Source organism: Chelonia mydas, chromosome 10 (genome assembly GCF_015237465.2).
Source record: "Chelonia mydas isolate rCheMyd1 chromosome 10, rCheMyd1.pri.v2, whole genome shotgun sequence".
In the NCBI taxonomy this organism is placed as follows: Eukaryota; Metazoa; Chordata; order Testudines; family Cheloniidae; genus Chelonia; species Chelonia mydas.
Window position 1 is genome coordinate 44,908,176 of NC_051250.2, and position 19,854 is coordinate 44,928,029.

General features: G+C 43.0%; 1 protein-coding gene across 3 annotated transcripts in view; it reads left to right on the top strand.

The window, feature by feature from the left end:
* SORD (sorbitol dehydrogenase) overlaps positions 1-19,854 on the top strand; it is a 38,144-nt gene that overhangs the window by 5,556 nt on the left and 12,734 nt on the right. Inside the window, exons 2-7 of one of the 3 annotated variants that reach the window (XM_037910910.2) lie at positions 1,218-1,251; positions 3,933-4,097; positions 6,307-6,466; positions 11,562-11,680; positions 12,182-12,247; positions 16,111-16,286. In XM_037910910.2, coding sequence (XP_037766838.1) covers positions 1,218-1,251; positions 3,933-4,097; positions 6,307-6,466; positions 11,562-11,680; positions 12,182-12,247; positions 16,111-16,286 — 720 coding nt within the window. Of the gene's footprint in view, positions 1-1,217; positions 1,252-3,932; positions 4,101-6,306; positions 6,467-11,561; positions 11,681-12,181; positions 12,248-16,110; positions 16,287-19,854 lie in introns of all 3 variants that reach the window. The other 2 variants (XM_043523776.1, XM_037910912.2) reach the window with 2 other exon arrangements.

A 19,854-nucleotide genomic window follows, 5' to 3' on the forward strand; every position in this document is an offset into this window, starting at 1 on the left:
CTTTGCTTTCCTACTGTGATAGTGATGTCAAATATTGAGTTTAGTGTTTATGGAGTTTTTAAATTGGAAATTCTTTTAGGAAAGAATATCTGCGTTCAAAGGTCCAATGCCCGGGAGTAACTGGGTGTAGGACACAATGTATGCCTTTGATAATGAAATAACTTCTAAGCAAACAGATTATACAGCTCTTATGCTAGTCCCAGTGAAGGACCAATTCAGTTTCCATTGCAGTCAATGGGAGTCTTTCATCTGGGAGTTGGGCTGGTTCCAGTCAACTTGAAAATACAATGGCAACCACCCCACTTTCATTTTTAAAGTTAAGAAGAAACTTTGCAGCAAATCTACCGAGAACTCAGAAATCCACTTTTCCTCCCCATTATACACTAGCTTCCCAATCCTGTGAACAGAGTCAGTTATAGGGGTTTGAAAGCACCGTGTTTATTTTTGTACTTGGGCATTTTGTTTAACCTCCTTGTGTAGTGAAATCTTAAGGACTTATTCTTTTTTCTTTGAATACTTGGGAGGAGCTCAGATACCACAACATTTGGGAACCAGGTAAGTATGTAAATATAGAGAGAAGAGGTAAAAGTCCTGCAAACATATAGGTTACCTTTTATTGGTGTGAAAAGTGACCCAGGGTTGTAGCTGAGCCCTTCTATATATGACAAAGTAGCTGTGTAATGCTCATTTTCCTGGGATCCTCAGGCTCCACACTGTTAAATAGCCACTGTATCCTGCTTCTTTCGTGCTCCCATTAGTTCCACTTGTGGGGGAAAAGATGGTGTTTTAGTCCTCAGCCACATGGAATTTTTGTTGTGTTTCCCCATGATTGGTCAATGATTCAAGTTTTATAATGCCTCATTCATATAACAATCTCAAGGGACAGCTATTTCAGCAATAATCGCATTACAAAAGAAGGGCGTGAGAATAGGCATTTAGAAAGGGACATTTAATCCTGACGGTCTTTAAAAGTTGTTGGTTTACTGTGAATATCTGGTTCAAAAGCCACTCTGGTTTCAGAAGATGAGTTTTTTGGATCATGGGGTAAGTTGCTCAACTGAAACCACAAGTCCTGTTCCATTCTAGGGAAGTTTGGTATATAAGACATGATCCTATTACTGTAATTACTTATATACTGGAGAAAATTCTAGGGATTTCTCAGAAAGCAGCCCCAAATTTTAATGCAAACTGAATGCTTTTTGTTTGTTTCCCTATAGGAAAATCGCCCGGTCCCAGAACCAGGTCCCAATGGTAGGTCTCTAGAGTGACTGCCTGCCTTCTACCTTGTGGTTTTCTTTGAGTGTAATTTCTTCCTAAATTTTCTATTTGCCCTTCACTGATCTCCCCCTGTAAACCAACTATAGCGTCTATGATAACATATAACATTGTCCAGAAAAGGAGCATGTAGGTGGAGCAGGTCAAATCTTGCATCCATCTGAGAGGGGATGGTGGTGAAATCTGAAATGTATGTGGAGTTAGCTAAATCCCTCTCCCCATGTTTTCGGTTAACAAGATCTGGGAACAATAACAATTTATGAAAGACACAGTCCTGAGGGTCCTATTGAGAAATGATGCATAAGATTTGGAAAATTAGTTTTCTTCCTTTAGACCTACCTGAATCTACTCTGCTGAAGTGTAAGTGGATGGGACTTGCACTGGGAAGGAAGAAGGTGTAAATAAAGTTGGGCGAGAGACTAGGTCATTTTAATAACATCTGAATAACCAGCAGTGTTTGTGTGCTTCGTATTACCTTCCTCTGAAAGAGAACGATATCAAAAAGGGGTGCTGAGCATTGACTTTGATGGGAGTTGGAAACGATCTGCACTTCTCAGGATTGGGCCCATAGAAACTAGAGAAGGAAAAAATAGCTAGAAACTCCATTCTGGCCTCATTAAGATAACAACCTTGTAAAATGGAAATTACATTGATGACTCAGGCTACTTGTCGTGATCAGAAACACTAAACATAGTTTCCTTTTGATAATCTGATTATTTGTCTGTTACCCTAACCCTGAAGTATATGTGCTTTATTGCTGCGTTCAAATGCATAGTACCCCATTCTATCTGAATATTAGTCAAGTAGATCGAAGTCCTGTGAATCATATTTAATCAAAGGTCTCATTTGGCACCCAGACTAGAGCTCTCCTCTTAGATTACATTTACCTTCATTTACAAGAGATGTCTTTTATTTTAAGCTCTTGGAAGTTTTAGGTCCTTATCTAGAATGTTCAGATTTCAGTAAGTATCTCATAAATGTCGACTGTCCTATAGGATGTAATTGCAAATGTGTAACTTTTATGAAACGTTAGTAAATGATGTGAACGGATTAGGAAGGTAAAGAAATAGAGGGAGGAAGAAGATGGAAAACCTATTGAAACCTGTCTAGTCCACCCCTGGGCTAGTGCAGGATTGTTCCCTAGTGTCTTTTCTAGTTATAAACATTAGAATGAGATTTTCAAAAGCGTCTCAGCATTGGCCTAATTCTGTTCTCATTGAAATCAGTGGTAAAGATGCTGTTTACTGCACTGGGAGGAGAGTTAAGCCAATGCTGAGTGCTTTTCACAATCCTACCCTAGTAGTTTTTTTCCCTCTGTTTAATAAAAACACTGCCAAAATATTTAACTTTTTTCTACAAATTATTGAAGAAAATGTTTCCTTGTCATGATTATTCTAAATTAAGCTCTACAAATCACCACGTAACCCTGAGCAACAGTGACTCCCAAGAGAGAGCAGAATTGTGACTGAAAGTGTTACTTGGAGTGACATTGAGGGACTGCAGAATTGTAAGAGAGGCAAAGGAAAGGTTTAGCAGCACAGTTCTTAAGGGTGACCTGCTAAGATTTAAAAGAAATCAGGCTTGTGCTGTTTTATGCCTTTTTAATGGTATATAAAGAAAGTCTGAAAGTTGTTGTGGTTTATTTTCCTTGAAGGTTCTGTGGCAAGGGGGTTCTGTTTATTTTTTACATTAGAAGTTCAGCATGTGTGTGTGCGCTGGAAGATTCTGTGGGTAACTAGAGAGCTAATAGAATTATGGAGTATAAAAATAAATGAGTTTTGGAAGCCCTGCTTCAGGGCTAAAGCCAACCTCTCACTGTTAAGGTTTCCCTAAAAACAGATTATCACATTACTTCCTGCTGCAGGTTTTCTGACACCTTCCTCTTAAGCGTCAAGGGGTTGGCTGCATATTAGAGATACACTTGATAGATCATGGGTCTGATTTGGTTTGGCAATTCCTGCGATATCACAAATGCCAGGGAAATGAAATTTGATTAATTGATAGGGGAAGGAATTTTTATTCAGATTGTTTAAATTCTGATTTTTCCTAACACAGCTTTAATTCAAACCCTTGCAAGCAAAGCACTCAGTCCATATCCTGAGTCAGCCCTGGAGTCCTCCAACATAAAAGGGAATCAAAGACTTAACATGTTGCAGCTTTCTAATGAAAAATAAGTAGGGGGAAAAAACATTTTATTGAAAGAACTGAGCTCCTTTCCAGGCCTCCTGTACATATAAAGAGGCAAAAAAGGATATAGGCCCCCTTTAGTGTTCCTCTGTAGGAAACAAAGTAACAGCTGTGTTAGTCTGTATTCGCAAAAAGAAAAGGAGTACTTGTGGCACCTTAGAGACTAACCAATTTATTTGAGCTTAAGCTTTCATAAGCTACAGCTCATTTCATCGGATGCATACTGTGTGCATAAAAACATCTTTTGTATTTTCCACAGTATGCATGCGATGAAGTGAGCTGTAGCTCACGAAAGCTTACGCTCAAATAAATTGGTTAGTCTCTAAGGTGCCACAAGTACTCTTTTTCTCCTCTCTGTAGGAAAGTTCCTTGTCAGTCTTTAAAGCCTTTGCCAAGCAGATGCCTCACCTTGCCTCAGAGGTCTTTCATGCAGTTGGTCTCTGGTTTATGACTCTTTCTTTCTTTGCCAGAGGTGCTGCTGAGGATGCATTCAGTCGGGATCTGTGGATCTGATGTCCACTACTGGCAGAACGGTAGAATTGGGGACTTTATTTTAAAGAAGCCCATGGTGCTAGGGCATGAGGCATCGGGAACCATCATCAAAGTGGGGTCATCAGTAACCCATCTGAAGCCAGGTGAGCAGTTTCCTTGAATCTTGTGGACGGTTGCCTGATATGTACTTTCTCTGTTGTGATGAGGTTGAGAGGCTGGCCTGCTAGGAAATATTAAGTGTGCATTGATGAAACATTAGGAATCCTGCAAACCAGAGAAGGCTGAGCCAAAGCCTTCAGTTTGGAAGTGATAAAAAGAGGAGGAAGATGGTCCAGTGGTGTGAGTGCTAGTCTGGAACTCAGCACTCCTGGGCTCAGTCCCCTGCTATGCTAGGCTTCTTGGGCAACCTTGGGCAAGTCACTTAATCTCCTTCTGCCTCCGTTCCCCTTTTATAAAGTGGGGATAATAGCACCCACCTATCTCACAGGGGTGTTGGGAAGGTTAGTACGTTAAAGATTGTGAGATGCTGGTGTACTATGATAATGGGGGCCAGATAAGGGCTTTAGATGAAAATCTTAACTTGGATTTGAATGTCATAAATGACTCTGCCTTTATATTGGGTTAAAACTGGTGTTCAGATCCCAGTACCACCGGACTCGGGGTTCAGGAGCCAGAGCTGGGTCCCAGTGTTATGGTTTGCACCTATATCTACCTAAAATACAGCTGTTGTCCTTACCTGTTTGTTCACTGCCCTCCTCACCCCTTGCACAAATCCTCCTAACTAACCACCAGCCCTTTCAAGCCAAGTCTGGCTCTCTTTTATTTAAAATCAAACCTAGAGTAAGATGTTACAATAAAAGGAGCTCCTCTTGGGTTTTGTCTCCTGTCCCTGCTTTACTGCACAGTACATTGGACAGATTGAGATCTGTTGTGATTTGGCCAACACTGTCTCCTCACAAATGACAAGGCTCACTGCCATCCATCACTCGCTTTGGACAGCTGACTTCATGGCACTTCTTAGGAATCACTTGCTTTGACCTTTTGAAGAGTGCTGATATGATCTGAATATTGCATATATCCTGTTGTGTATTTAATGGACGCGTATTGAACTTGCAATCCAAGCAAGAACATAAAGCCTTTGTAGACCATGCATGTGAGTCACTCTTGCTGCTAGTGAGCCCTTTTATTAAGCCAGCTAACTCAATATTGTAACTTCCTTTTGCTGTGTGTACGTGCTCCAGAAGTTGGGGACACCTGGCATTGATGTTTAGGTGCTGGCCTAGTAAGAAACGTGGTACATTATTTCTCATTTACATCATGATAAATCTGGGGTGACTGTTGGCTTCAGTAGAGTGACTCCAGATTTAAATAGGTGTAACTCAGAGCAGAGTTTGGCCCCAGAGTTAGATCTGTGGGGCAGAGACTAAATCTTTCTCTGTGTTCTGTGCAGTGCTGAATGCTCTGCAATTAATAAACAATAGTAATGACCATCTGCCTGGACATCCTGAGCGGGACCCCTGAGCTAGAGAGATGACCACCGCCTCACTGAGGGATTTGCCCAGAGATTAGATTTCTGGTGCTGAGTGAAAAGGGCTGGAAGCATTTTGGATGTTTTATGAGTCTCTTATACTCCCTTGTGGAGCTCCAGAAAACCTGACTTTGGAGCAGGTGAACAACCGCCCTTTGTCCACTCTGAGCTGTCCAAGGATTGATCAGGCAATGTGGAGCTCTCCCACATGGGGGAAAGGGGATTTTGTGCTCTTTGGATTTTGGAGTCTGATCTCCTGACTCCTACATGCACTTCCAGGTCTTTACCAGAAGCCCAGCCTCCCTCCCCATGATAACTGTCAGTCTGGAGAGCAAGTACAGTGATTGCCATTAAAATCCAATGTTTGCCAACAGATCCTGCATGGTGTTTCCGTTTAGTTCCTAATTGCAGGAGATCTCAGATACCACTCAGTGGTACTCCGTGGCAAATGCTGGCTTTTTGATGGGAATAGGAAATCAGCCAATTTACAGTGATTAGACGGAGGGGAAGATGTAGGTAGCTCTGCATGTGACTGAGCCTGCATCCTCTTAGTGTTTGTCTGCCTCTTGCATATTATATTTTCTTCTGTAATGCTGAACACTGTGTATGGCTGGGTCCCTGGGGCTGGGTGATGAGTCCTCCGTAGCATGGCATTAGGGAAAGAGATTGAAGTGTATCAAAGGAAGTCTTTGTCTTTCAGTGGGTGTTTACAGAACAGGGTAGATCTCTCCCTTCCTTGGCATCCCTCTTGATCATTCAGATCTCCACATGGTGCTGTGCCCACACACTCCTTGTCTCACCCCACCCTCCTTTCACTCACTCAGGCAATCGAGTGGCCATTGAGCCTGGTGCTCCGCGAGACATCGATGAATTCTGCAAAATCGGACGCTACAACCTGTCTCCGACTATCTTCTTCTGTGCGACGCCTCCCGATGATGGAAACCTGTGCCGATATTATGCACACAATGCCAGCTTTTGCTACAAGTCAGTCACACACGCCCCCTGCTTACAAATAACTACTCCCTGTGTGGGGTTAGCCATATTGTTCCTCCCTCTCTCCCTCAGCCATCTGCACAATGGGGATAGTAATCTAGTTACATGAAGCGCTTTTTGTTATTTCCCTAGATGCCCCTGGCATAGGTAGGGTTCAGAGGCCTGGTTGCGAAGTGTTTGGGAATGTGATCTAGACCTTAATCTGATCTCCTTTGTACTGACCTTCTGTGTAATGCACTTTGAGAGCTACAGATGCTAAGTACTGTAGAAGAGCTAGGGATTATTTATTTATTTGTTTGTTTGTCTTTGTTTTTATCTCCACTCTTGACCGTGGTATCTGAGAACTTTATGACAGGAACTAGTTAGACCTTTCTCTCCTGCAGATTTCCTATGACTTTATCACTGCTTTAACCACAAAGGGTGTCCTTTTCTTAAACCCTCTCTCTTTTTGCTCTCATTTCTACAAGGCAAGGTAAGGCCTGGTGTTTTTTTGGGTTCTGCTGTTGGAAACTCCAGGAAGGGCTTTCCCTCATTCGTCAAGGAGAGCCAGCCCCTTGCTGCCCTGTAGAAAGCACTGCAAGAACTGCTAAACCTGCAATATGATTTGCTCAGTTATTAACTGAGAAGACCTAGACTGGTTCTGATTGTCCCAGGCTGCCAGTACCCCCGCTAATCCAGCCTTCGTGCAACACTGAAGACAATTTTGACCCCACTGGTGCCAAAGGTCACATCCTGGTTGTCAGAGAAGCTCATTTGGGCTCCGATTCAGCAAAACATTTAAGCATATGAGCATCCATATTGCTTGATTGCACTGGGACTTAAGCACAAGCTTAATGTTAAGAATGTGCTGAAGTACTTTGCTGAATTGGAGCATTAGAAAACCTAGCAGTCCAAATTCATCCCTGCATAACTGCTCTGACTTCAGTAGAGTCATGCCAGGGATGAACTGGGTCCAGCATATCCACCCCATCGAAATACGCTGTTGGCAGTGCCATGTAGATATTTAATCTATGGAGTTTGCTCCCGTTTGGAGGCTTGTGTGGAACACGGAGTTCCATGTACACTGAAGAAAGAACAAATCTGTAAATCCAGAAATTCACTAACGCTAGGGACTAACATTCTTCTTCCATTTGTGCCTGTGCATGCTCTAGAAGTAGCATCCCTGATGTTTGCTGGGTTGTCAAAAATGGACCTTCTGCATTGGGATCATTGTCTCATAGTGACAGGACTTTGTGCTCTTACTAGAGGGCCTTGGAGCATTTTGCAAACATTAATGAATGAAGCTTCTTTGCAAGGTAGCTAAGTATGATGGATTAATTGAAGCACACATTCACCCTGTGGACCAGCGACAGAGCCCCAACAGACTCTCAGTACCCTGCTCTGCGCAGGGAGGGGAATAGTATCTGGCTTGGTTCCTTTTTTCAGGTTATAATAAAAATCACACTTTGCCTTTCATTAGCACTTTCCATGTGAGTATATCCAGGCACTTTGAAAGCATTTATTAATGTAACTACATGGCTCATGGCAGGTGAGCCGGAATCATTCACCTAGGAAGTTATGGGCTTGGTTTTCAAAATGTGAGACTGGATGATGGACTGATTGTGTGTGTACACATGTAACTGGTTGTCACCCTGGCAGCAGGCACACAGATACCCATGTGGTGCTAATTCTCCACAGAGGTATAATAACTAGGTAGTTCTTCATGTGTCACTATCATCACTCCATACCCTAAGCACAGCTCCCCCTGGAAAGGGCTGAAGACTCCAGGAAGGCCACTAGGGACCTTGTTTCATCAATCACATTTTCCTGGGAGTTGATTAAATACCCTGGTAATGAGCAGCAATATAGAATCCTTAAAAAGATAGATTAGTGAATTCCCTCCCCCACTAGTAACTGCTCAGACAAATTACTGACATGTACACCCTTGTGCACAGTCCTGGCCTGCTTCTGTTCTGAAACCCGGCCCACAAAGTATCGCTTCAGTATGCAGCATAGCACCAGTGATTGCACTGATAAAGCCCTGGGGTAGTTTTATCAGAGACCCAAATCCTTACTCAGGCAAAATTCCCCCAAAAATCAGTTGCTCAAGGATCCTGCAGGATTAGGTCCATAAAGCAATAGAGTGTAGTCTGCTTTAGCACAGTGTGATGGATTCGGTCACAGAGACCCCCGTTGGGACTGTCACCTTACGTGCTGAGGCTACCTCTGAGCCCGTCTTCCCTGCCAGGTTGGGACTTCAGAACTCTGCCTTGTTGAGCCAGTTATGCTAATCTGCTGCAACACAGACCCACACCCCCAAAGCTGCAGACTTAACTGAAAATGGCTTAGCAAGTGCTCCTGTCCCAGCACCCAGACACCCAGCTCCCAGTGGGATCCAAACCCCAAATAAATCCGTTTTACTCTGTATAAAGCTTGTACAGGATAAACTCGTAAGTTGTCTGCCCTCTATAACACTGATAGAGAGATATGCACAGCTGTTTGCTCCCCCAGGTATTACTTACTTACTCTGGGTTAATTAATAAGCAAAACGGTATTTTACTAAGTATAAAAAGTAGGATTTAAGTGGTTCCAAGTAATAACAGACAGAACAAAGTAAGTTACCAAGCAAAATAAAACAAAACATGCAAGTCTAAGCCTAATACAGTATGAAACTGAATACAGGTAAATCTCACCCTCAGAGATGTCCCAATAAGCTTCTTTCACAGACTAGACTCCTTCCTAGTCTAGACCCAATCCTTTTCAGACCAATGTTGTGGTTTATGGCCTGGCTCCAGCAATCGCTCACACCCCCGTAGTTACAGTCCTTTGTCCCAGTTTCTTTCAGGCAGCTCTTTGGGGAGGAGAGGCCATCTCTTGAGCCAGCTGAAGACAAAATGGAGAGGCTTCCAGGGCCTTTTATATTCTCTCTCTTGTGGGCGGAAACTCCTTTGTTCTTCTGTACAAAATCACAGCAACAAGATGGAGTTTGTAGCCATCTGGGCAAGTCACATGTCCATGAATGATTCAGCTTTTTGCAGGCCAATGCCATTGTTTACATGTTAGTTTGAATGTTCCCAGGAAAGCTTAGATGTGGATTGTTGTCTCCCAAAGTCCATTATCAGTTAAGTATTTCTTGATTGGGCACTTACTGAGAATAGTCCTTTCCAAAGAAGCTGACCAAATGCTTCACTGAGGTTACTTAGAATAAAACACATTGAGATACAAGTACATAGCCAATATTCATAACTTCAAATACAAAAATGATACACAGATGCAGACAGCATAATCATGACCAGCAAATTACAACCTTTCCATAGGCACCTTACTTGGCCTCCTTTGTACAAGATTTGGTGCAACTATAGGACCTTGGTTGCAACAATGATCTATACAGTCACAGTTCCTGTCAATAACATCACACACAGGTTTATTGATTTTCTTCAGAAATCTCTCCTGCAATAAACTAGACATTTTCCTGTTTACAAACAAACAGGCCATTTCTCATCTGGGTTTGTATTTGGTACCTAATGAAATGTCAGCATTGGAATATGAAATACAATTAATCTGAAAAGGTTTGTCCCTCCTCCTGACTCTGTCCACTAGAGTGCACTGCTGCTGTCTGGCAGAGGAGGGCTTCTTCAAACTGGGGTCCTAAACAGCTTTTGGAGACACCGTGGTGGCTAGGACTAGACCGTGCTGTTTGGGGCCTATTCTTCACTGTCAGACGAGTGTAGCTGATTGTGACAGTATTTCTGCTCTTTTAGGAGAATTTCCTTTTATTTGATGTCAGTGTTTCCTGGAAAGTCACTGTTTTGATTCATGGGGCAGCTCTCCTCTTGCAGGGGAAGGGAACTTCCATTCGTACCTGAATGAAAGATACTTTGGCTAAAACTTTCAAGCTTAGGTGCCCAGAATTACCCCTCAGAATCTATATTTAGGTCTCCTAAGTAAAAGTGCCCTGATTTACAGAGCTGCTGTGGGAGTCAGCAGTTTCTCTGGCTTTACGCTGACCCAGTTGAGATCAGAATCTGGCCCTCTGACTTCAGGCTGCTCCTCTGCTGTCTCAAAGGAGAGGCCTTGTCAGCTGTCTCTGTCCTCCACTACCCCATTTTATGGAACACTTTCCTTTCAAATACAGTTTCCAGTGCCTGTTTTGTGAGAGGTTCGGTTTGCCTACTGATTTTCTGGATGGCTGCATTGAGCAGCAGGGGGCTGAGGCTCATCTCTCTTGCAGCAGCTCAGAAGTATCTGTCTTATAGCAGAATCATTGGGTTTGTCTCCCTCAGGCCATGTGCCTTTTGTCATCATTTACTCCTGTTCCAACTGCATATAAGACACTACCACTGTGGTTTGGGGGCATTTGACTCCCTCTTTGGACCAGGTGTTAGTTACTCCGCTGACTATGGAGAGTCAGTGCCTTCGATTCTTCTTGGGAGAGTGAGTGCTAGGACCTAGTTACCAAATGTTAAACTCTTTGTATATACCAAATATTTTTATGAATCTCAAGCCAACCCACTGGTTGAAACACTTCCCACATGTCAGTGGCCAGCAATAGGGTATGATGGGGTAGTGAATAAGGGGATGTCTGATCATATGTCCCTTTGCTTTGCTTTGTGAGATGAAGTGGCCAGCTCTGCAAGCTATAGCATTTCATGGGTCTGACAGGAGTCACTTAGGGAACACTTCCCTTATTAACCTGAAGAGTGGATGATCTGCAGCACATTCCCCCTCTCCTCCAGGAAAAGAACAATGATAGAAGTTGAAGGTGCAGAAGCCTTCTTCCCCATACCCATCCACAAAGGCAGGGCAGACCTCATCTCCACAGCACATTGCTGAACATCCTCACGACTCATTGCAGCAAACACCAAGCATCATGTTTTCTAGGGTGGGTGCCTAAATTGTGCCTGCCGAAAGAGAGATTGTAGAGGCTGATGGGTACTTCGCTGCATAGTAGCCTCTTATGCAGTGCACAGGTGTGTGTTTTATTCCAATTATAAGGGCATTTTGCCAGCACAGTTTAGACACTAACCTTTGCAGAAGTGGTTAGCTTCACCCCACCACCATTAAAATCCCCTATTGTGGCGGTTGCTTGTGTCTCTGGTTCTTGCAGGCTTCCAGATAACGTCACCTTTGAAGAAGGGGCCCTCATTGAACCTCTTTCTGTGGGAATCCATGCCTGCCGAAGAGGCGGAGTCACTCTGGGATCCAAAGTCTTAATCTGTGGGGCTGGTATGGAATAACCCGCCTTGTGCTTCCCACCTGTCGTGAGTGCTCTGTCACAGAGAAACGCAATAGAGTGACCAGCCTGGTTTCTAGGTTCAGGATGGAGCACTGTGTGCTGACAACTCTGTCTCCATGGCCCGCATCTCTGTATTGAGGCTGAGGGTGGCCTGGGGCAGCAGTGCACTCCTTGGCCACATTTTGGCCAGCCCTGCTCCAAAATGGATTTGAAGTGCGTGTTGTGGCTAAACAGGCAGTTTGGGTGGTAGCAAGATACCTAGGAATCTGGCAGTATTCTCCTCACTGCCAGCTCCAAACCTGGAACAATAACAGTCATGCCCGCTGCCATTCTCAATGCACTGCAGCGGATCATGACATCTGCCGTAATCCCAGTACCAGTCCTCCGTGGAGCACTGCTATACCCCCAACGCAGTGAGCTTTACACTCACTTCACAGTGATCATGATTTTCCTGTATTCTGACATCTTATTTTCCTTCCCTATTGCTCAAGGACCCATTGGGCTAGTTTGCTTGCTCGTTGCCAAGATGATGGGTGCCGCCCAGGTAGTAATCACTGGTAAGATCTTCTTTTAACCCTTAAAATGCTGCCTCATTCTCACATATCCAAAAAAGGCTGCTCTTTCTGTGTGGCAGGTCACTGTACAAATTAGCAGCAGAAGTGCCTGGTGGTAAGACAAAGCTATGCTAGGTACCTATGTGAAGATCATCACCTGGTGTATGTATGTAGGTGTCTTTAGCAGACCTGTTCTTTGTCCAGTTTTTCTTTCTGCATCTTAATGACCGGTAAAGGGAGATATAAATAGGACTGTGCTTAATTAGCACAGGTTTACTGAAATGTTCCCCAGGCCAGAGCCCCCAACTGGAAACTACTAGGAGGATACAACTGCACCCTTCACAACTAGGAGTATGGATGTTCATCAGCATTGCAATTATTGTTTCAGTCTTCAGACTGAGGCATAAAACTGATGTTCCACCTGCTCATTAAAGACACATTCTTCAAGAGTAGTGGTGCTAACCTTGGAGTTTGTGCCAAATTCCAAGCCAGGTAATTGCATTCTCCTCTCTAAATCCTCCTGCATTTCATTTGGTATAGTATTCTTTCTGATCTGAATTATTATATTATTTTGCTGTGCTCTGCTGATCAGCTGCTGCATTCCCCTGCCCTCCAGAGGTGACTGTGTTTGGGGGATGCGCTGTTTGCTCTCTATATAATTTACAGAGTGCTTTGGCACCCTTGAGGTGCTATAGAAATAAAATCTGTGCATAGTGTGACAAATTTTGATTAGTCATCCACTGAGTTCCTTCAGATTGTGAAGCTATTGCCGAGGCCTCTGTAATTGTCCGTGACATTTGGTCCTCCCCAAGCCACCTGCGTCACAGATGCTGTTACTCAGACAGCAAGAGGCTCAGAAATGCCCACTATGGGGCAGTCTTGTTCAAATGTTTCCCGTATTATATGTGGCAAGGAGCGAGATTACCCTTCTTTGAACTTTAGGAGGCTGGCTGCCTTCAGGAAAATATTTTCCATGTTGGCGTTAAGAGGAACGCCTCTCCAACCCATTATTTGCCTAGACATGTTTTACTGCACTTCCCAGAGAAATATTTTATTTTACTTATACTTGTAAAATATTTGCCTATAAAACTCTTTATCTGCACAGCACATTTCAAATTGATCTGTCTGTGGAGATATTTGCCTATTGCGTCTATAGCAGGACATAAATAGCTGAGAGGTAGAATAAATGACGCAGACCCACGCAATGCAGTTCTGCTTGCCCCATCTCAAAAAAGATGTATAAGAATTGGAAAAAGTACAGAGAAGGTAACAAAAATGACTAGGAATATGGAACGGCTTCTGTATGAGGGGAGATGAAAAAGACTGGGACTGTTTGGCTTGGAAAAGAGACGGCTAAGGGGGAGTATGACAGAGGTCTATACAATCATGACTGGTGCGGAGAAAGTGACTAAGGAATTGTTATTTACCCCTTCACATAACACAAGAATCAAGGCTCACACAATGAGATGAATAGCAGGTTTAAAACAAACAAAAGGAAGTGCTTCTTGAAACAATGCACAGTCAACCTGTTGAACTCATTGCCAGGGGTTGTTGTGAATGCCAAAAACATTGCTGGGTCCAAAAAATAATTAGATAAGTTCATGGAGGATAGGTCCATCAGTGTCTGTTAGCCAGTTTGGTCAGGAATTCAACCCTACACTCTGGGTGTCCCTAGCTTGGGTGTCCCTAGCAGACTGCCAGAAGCTGCAGCTGGATGACTGGGGATGGATCAATCAATAATTGCCCTGTTCTGTTCATTCCCTCTTAAGCATCTGGCACTGACCACTATTGGAAGACAGGATACTGGAGTAAATGGGTCATAGGTCTGACCCAGTATGGCCATTCTTATGACTGGTACTTGCAGGTGGAGGGAGCCAGACACCCAGGCTTACTATGGAGGCAAGTCTCCTAGCTGCTCCCCATCAATAAGGAATGGACCTCTAAGTGCTGCCAGATCCTGCCCTGGTTATTAAATGGGTCATTGTCCCTCTGCTTCAGAGCCTTTCCCCAGCTCTCCTGCTCTTCGGATGAGGCCAAGGATTTTGATGGGGATATCCCCCAGGCCTGTCCTCTCCTTGATGGGGAGGTACACCTCCCCTTTCAAAGGGCTGTCTTTGTCCCTGAAGGGCTGAAAAGAGCAAACTTATCCTTCAGCAACTGTGCAATAGCCCAATAAAAATAATGCTAAAAAAGAGGAGGAGGCAATCTAGGGGATACAGGTGGCCTCTCCCCGATTTCCTTTCCACATCCTCATGTAGATGGATCTTTGGAATCCAACCATGAAACTGGTGTCACAGCAAAATCAGGAAGAGGGATTTCCCTCCTTTCCTCCCCCCAGGCTTGGCTGCCTGACTTCATGTGCAGAGAGGATGTCCACGATCATCTGCACCTTAGCAAATAGCCCGCAGTGATTTATTGTGCACGGGAACCAAAAGGTTTCACCACTGTCCTGCATCTGGCAGCCATGCATGGATACTGTCCACCTTTTCAGAGTGGATTTCTTCCCCAAAGACCCAGAGAACTTGAAGCTAAAGGAAACCCTTAGAAGAGATTTGGAAACTTTCCTAACAGTTCTGTGGACTTCCCTCCCCACCACCTGTTTCTCAACCATGTTACAGTGTGGTGGCCTCAAAGGGATAGACCCCCTCAGGTTAAGAAGAATTCCAATATGCCTTAATGCCAGGCTCCTAGCAATGCTCTGGTCTCCATGCATTTGCTGCCAAAGTGATGGTATTGAATTCACTAGCAAGTCAAGTTATGGTTAGGCAGCTGGTAGACTGTGATCACTGCGTATTACGCTTCTTCATAATTTTCTCGCTGTTACTTTGTGCTCCTTATGTAAATAAGGAAGTGTTATTTACTCCTTCTCATAACACACGAACTAGGAGTCATCAAATGAAATTAATAGGCAGCCAGTTTAAAACAAACAAAAGGAAGTATTTCATGACACAACGCCCAGTCAATCTGTGGAACTCCTTGCTGGAGGATGTTGTGAAGCCCAAGACTATAAAGGGGTTAAAAAAAAATCTAGATAAATTCATGGAGGATAGGTCCATCGATGGCTATTAGCCAGGATGAGCAGAGATGGTATCCCTAGCCTCTGTTTGCCAGAAGCTGAGAATGGGTGACAGGGAATGGATCACTTGATGATTACCTGTTCTGTTCATTCCCTCTGGGGCACCTGGCATTGGCCACTGTCAGAGGACAGGATACTGGGCTAGATGGACCTTTGATCTTACCCAGTATGGCCTTTCTTATGTTCTTACATTCTCTCCCATCTGCTTACCCTCTCCACCAACTGTCTCTTGTCTCATAGGTTGATTTTAAGCTCTTTGGGGCAAGGACCCCCTCTTTTATCCATAGTTGTACAGCACCCAGCACAGAGGGGCCAGGGCTTCTAGGCAGTTTGCTAATTTGGTACAAATCACGAATAACCATGGGGATAATGTTACATCTGTAGAGAACCCCATTGTTGTCAGGTGCCTGCAGCTGCACGTTTGCTACATGCCCTGGTCAGAATGACTTGTCTGTGGGCTTTAGAGTATTAAGACCTCAGCATCTTTGAAAGAGGCAACTTTATCTGTGGTCAGAGTCCCGTTGGCATCTCTTGTGCCTTTAAGTTGCTTGTCACACGTCTTTCCCCACCAGCCCAGAGAGGAGAGCTGATCTCCTACCCGATCCGTGCGCCATCAGGCTGGGGGAGTTCTGAACCAGACTTTTCCACCCAATGTGCCTGCATTGCGTGCGTGCAATGTGTCCATGCCCCACTGGGCATGCTTGCTGCAGGGCCTCTCTGTGTGACATCTTTTCTTGCATGACGTTTGTCAGCCAGCTGCAGTTCTGTGATTTATTTCTTCCTTCCCCAGATTTATCTGCCTCCCGCCTGGAAAAAGCCAAAGAGATTGGGGCAGATTTCACCATTCAGATAAAGAAAGAGACCCCAAAGGACATGGCCTGCATGGTGCAAGATTTGCTTAACTGCATGCCTGACATAACCGTGGAGTGCTCCGGGGCAGAGGCCAGCATCCAAACTGGCATTTACGTGAGTTCCTCCTTCCCCTATCTAAGATCCAGGATGGATAAAAATCAATGATTTAAAAAAAAATAAAATAAAAAAAATCGGATTTTTTAAATTTAAATTGGATTTTTTTTATAAAATGCTTTTTGAGGAAAATCCTCTCTAAAGATAGTTTTAATTAAGATACATTATAGCTCAAAGATATCTCATCATGGTAGAGGGATTATAAATTCTAATTCTATAACATGAGACAATATATTCATGTAATGTTTAATAAAACTTTTGTAAATGAGTTCCAATAGTTCACCGATTAGAGACCCAATCTTATGGGGCTCCAGGGGCTTCTGTATAGATTATTTAGGTTAATCTTTCTATCTACTCAATAGGACTCAGTGCTCAGTCTAGAAGATACCATCAGAGATGCTTAGTTTTGCAGTTCTCAAACTGTGGATTTGTGTCTCTAGAGATAACATGCTTGTTAACAGCAAAAATGTTTTTAAATAAATAAATAATATATAGAGGTGTGAAATAACAGATCTCAACCCTGTTGTCGCTCTGCAAATTTGTGTACACGGAGTCAATCCCTTACCTCTCTCTAAAAGTGCAAAGTTTCAAAAAGTTAAATGAATAGAAGATTGTTGGGGGTGGAATAGATCTGGACAAGGAGAAGAAGTCTGGAGATAAATGTGAGAAGGGAGGGACAGGGAGTAGAAACAAAAGTGAAACACTTTGAGCAGCATATTCCAGAAGTCTTGAGGTCTTTGAGTGTAACCTTCATTGATTTGAGATCTACCATATCCAGTGATGAGCTGCCAAAATCTTAACAAACGGTTCCCTCCTCATCCCACGAGGGGGTTGTTGCCCACCCCCGCTCCCCGGGACTCCTGCCCCATCCAGTCCCCCGCGTTCCTTGTTTCAGTCACATCATGTATGTCACATAGCCACAGTATATCACCTGTAGCAAAAAAGGAAAAAAAAAGATCTCCATCATCCAGAAACAGCTAGAGATAAGTTTCTAATAAGAACCAGCATGTTACAAAAAGAGGTAATTGATGAAAAAATTGCCCCGTTTGTTTATGCAACAAACTCTTCTTTCTGTACGATTGAGAACCCACACTTCAGTAACATGGTTCATTCATTAAGACCAGGATACAGTCCACCCAACAGAGCAGATGCCGCAGGCAAATTGCTGGATAAAATGTATGAAAGAGAAATTGAGCAGTGTGCAAAAGGTCTAGAGGGTAAAATTGTTAACCTGAGTCTTGATGGGTGGAGCAATGTCCACAATGATCCTGTTGTATGTGCTTGTGTGACAACAGAAGAAGGGAATGTCTTCCTTACAGAAACAATTAATACATCAGGAAATGCACACACAGCAGAATACTTACAAGAAGTAGCAGTAAAAGCTATAACAAACTGTGAAAAAAAATTCAAGTGTCTAGTACGCAGCTTGGTCACAGACAATGCTGTAAATGTATCCAAGATGAGAAGAAATTAGTTAGAAGAGAGTGAAGAGAGTCCCAAGCTAATAACATATGTTTGCAGTGCTCATTTGATGCACCACCTAGCCAAAGACTTCACTGTTCCAGAAATAAAGGCTAATGTTGTTGAAATTGCAAAATACTTCCGTAACAACCACATTCCAGCAGCTGCTCTGAAAAAAGTGGGAGGAACCAAGCTAACTCTCCCCCAAGATGTGCGATGGAACTCAGGAGTGGACTGTTTTGAGCACTCTATCAAGAACTGGCCTAAACTGATGACAGTTTGTGAACAAAATCATGAAAAAATAGATGGCACTGTCACAGCCAAAGTGCTCAACGTTGGGCTTAAGAGAAATGTTGAACACATGCTGAGTACCCTGAAGCCTATTTCTGTAGCCTTGAACAAAATGCAGGGAAACAGCTGTTTTGTTGCTGATGCTGCTGAAATTTGAAATGGAACTGAGAGAGATCTTAAAAAGATGACAGAGTTAAATTACAAGCATTAAAAAAACAAATCGGACAAGCACTGTCTCCAGCTCATTTTCTGCAAATATTCTCAATACTCAGTACCAGGGTCAAACCTTAACTGCTGAAGAGGAGGAGTTGGCTATGACACGGACATCCAGCAATCATCCCTCCATAATACCAACTATAATAAACTTCAGAGCTAAGGGTGAACCATTCAAGAAAGTTTGCTGATGATGTTTTAAAGAAAGTCACACCAGTGAACTGGTGGAAGTCACTTAAGCACTTGGATTCAGGGACTGTTGAAGTGATAATCCCACTTTTAACAGCAGTAGCTTCTTCTGCTGGCGTAGAAAGAATATTTTCTTCCTTTGGACTAATTTATTCCAAATTGAGAAATCATTTGGGACCTGAAAAAGCAGGAAAGTTTGTTTTTCTTTTCCAGATTATGAACAAACAGGAAAACTAAGGTGAAGAGGACAGAGTTAGCTGCAGAAGCCAATATTTTAAGTTTCTCATGTTGACCTGGCTGATGTAGTCGATTTAATTTTGGGTTTTTTTTAAAAAATATATTTCATTTAACTATTTTAGTTAACAAAAACGAACCTGATTTTAAAAAACTTAATGTTTAACTACATTCAAAAATTCATATGCTTGTTTTGTTAAAATATTATATGTTTGCTGTTGAAGAAAAAAATCCAGAATATACAACGTTGTTGTTTTAGTTAAATAAAACAATTTAAATGTCTGTCTGGTGACGTTCTCCTCCTAATACAGCGTGGCAAGAAAATCCTCCAAATATTAATGATTAACCTGTTGAATTGGAGATAGTTCACCTCCCAATGACTTCATAAATATCTGCTTCAATTACCTTTGGTAAATGAAATAACCAAACAATCATTCATCTTATGATATAGCTGTAAAACGAATCTGAAAAGTTTTCAAAATAAATCACTTTAAAAATGTATAGTGTGTACCTTCTAAAAACAAAACCTGCATCTATCTCTGAGTTGTGAAGAATATGTATTAAGGTTATAACAACCAACAAGAATGCACTTTTATGTAGAAATCCATGATTAAATCGAGTCTTCCTGATGTGATTTAAATCAAATCCACCCTGCCAAGATCAATGCCATTATTTGCTTCTCTCCTTTCAGGTTGATCATTGGAGTGACTAAAAATAAAATGAGAGGTGAAACTGTGTGAGAGACCCACTTTACTGGCCAGACTCCTTTACCAGCAGGGCAGAGTCAATGGATGACAATGGAGATTTCAGTCTTTTGCTGCCACACAGCCGCTTGTTCAGGCTGACAGCGGGCTGCACCCACCATAGTCTCCCTGAGGTCACATGGATAAATTTACCTTGTGGTGGATCTGTGTCAGAGCCAAGGCTTGCCAAGGAGCTGTCAGTCCTCTTTGCCACCTTAAGCAGAGTTAGTGGTAGATAGCATATGTGCATTTACTTTTCTCTAACTTCAGTGGGACTTGTGTGTATGTGTATCTCAGGGCAGAACTTAGTTGAATGTGCATATGCAGAAATAATAACATTGCTCTGCTCCCCTGCAGGAGAAATGAGTTCTATGCTATGGGGTAGCCATGCCCTCCCCATGCTATCAGGGACTGGGAATGTTCTTCTCCTCTGTGCA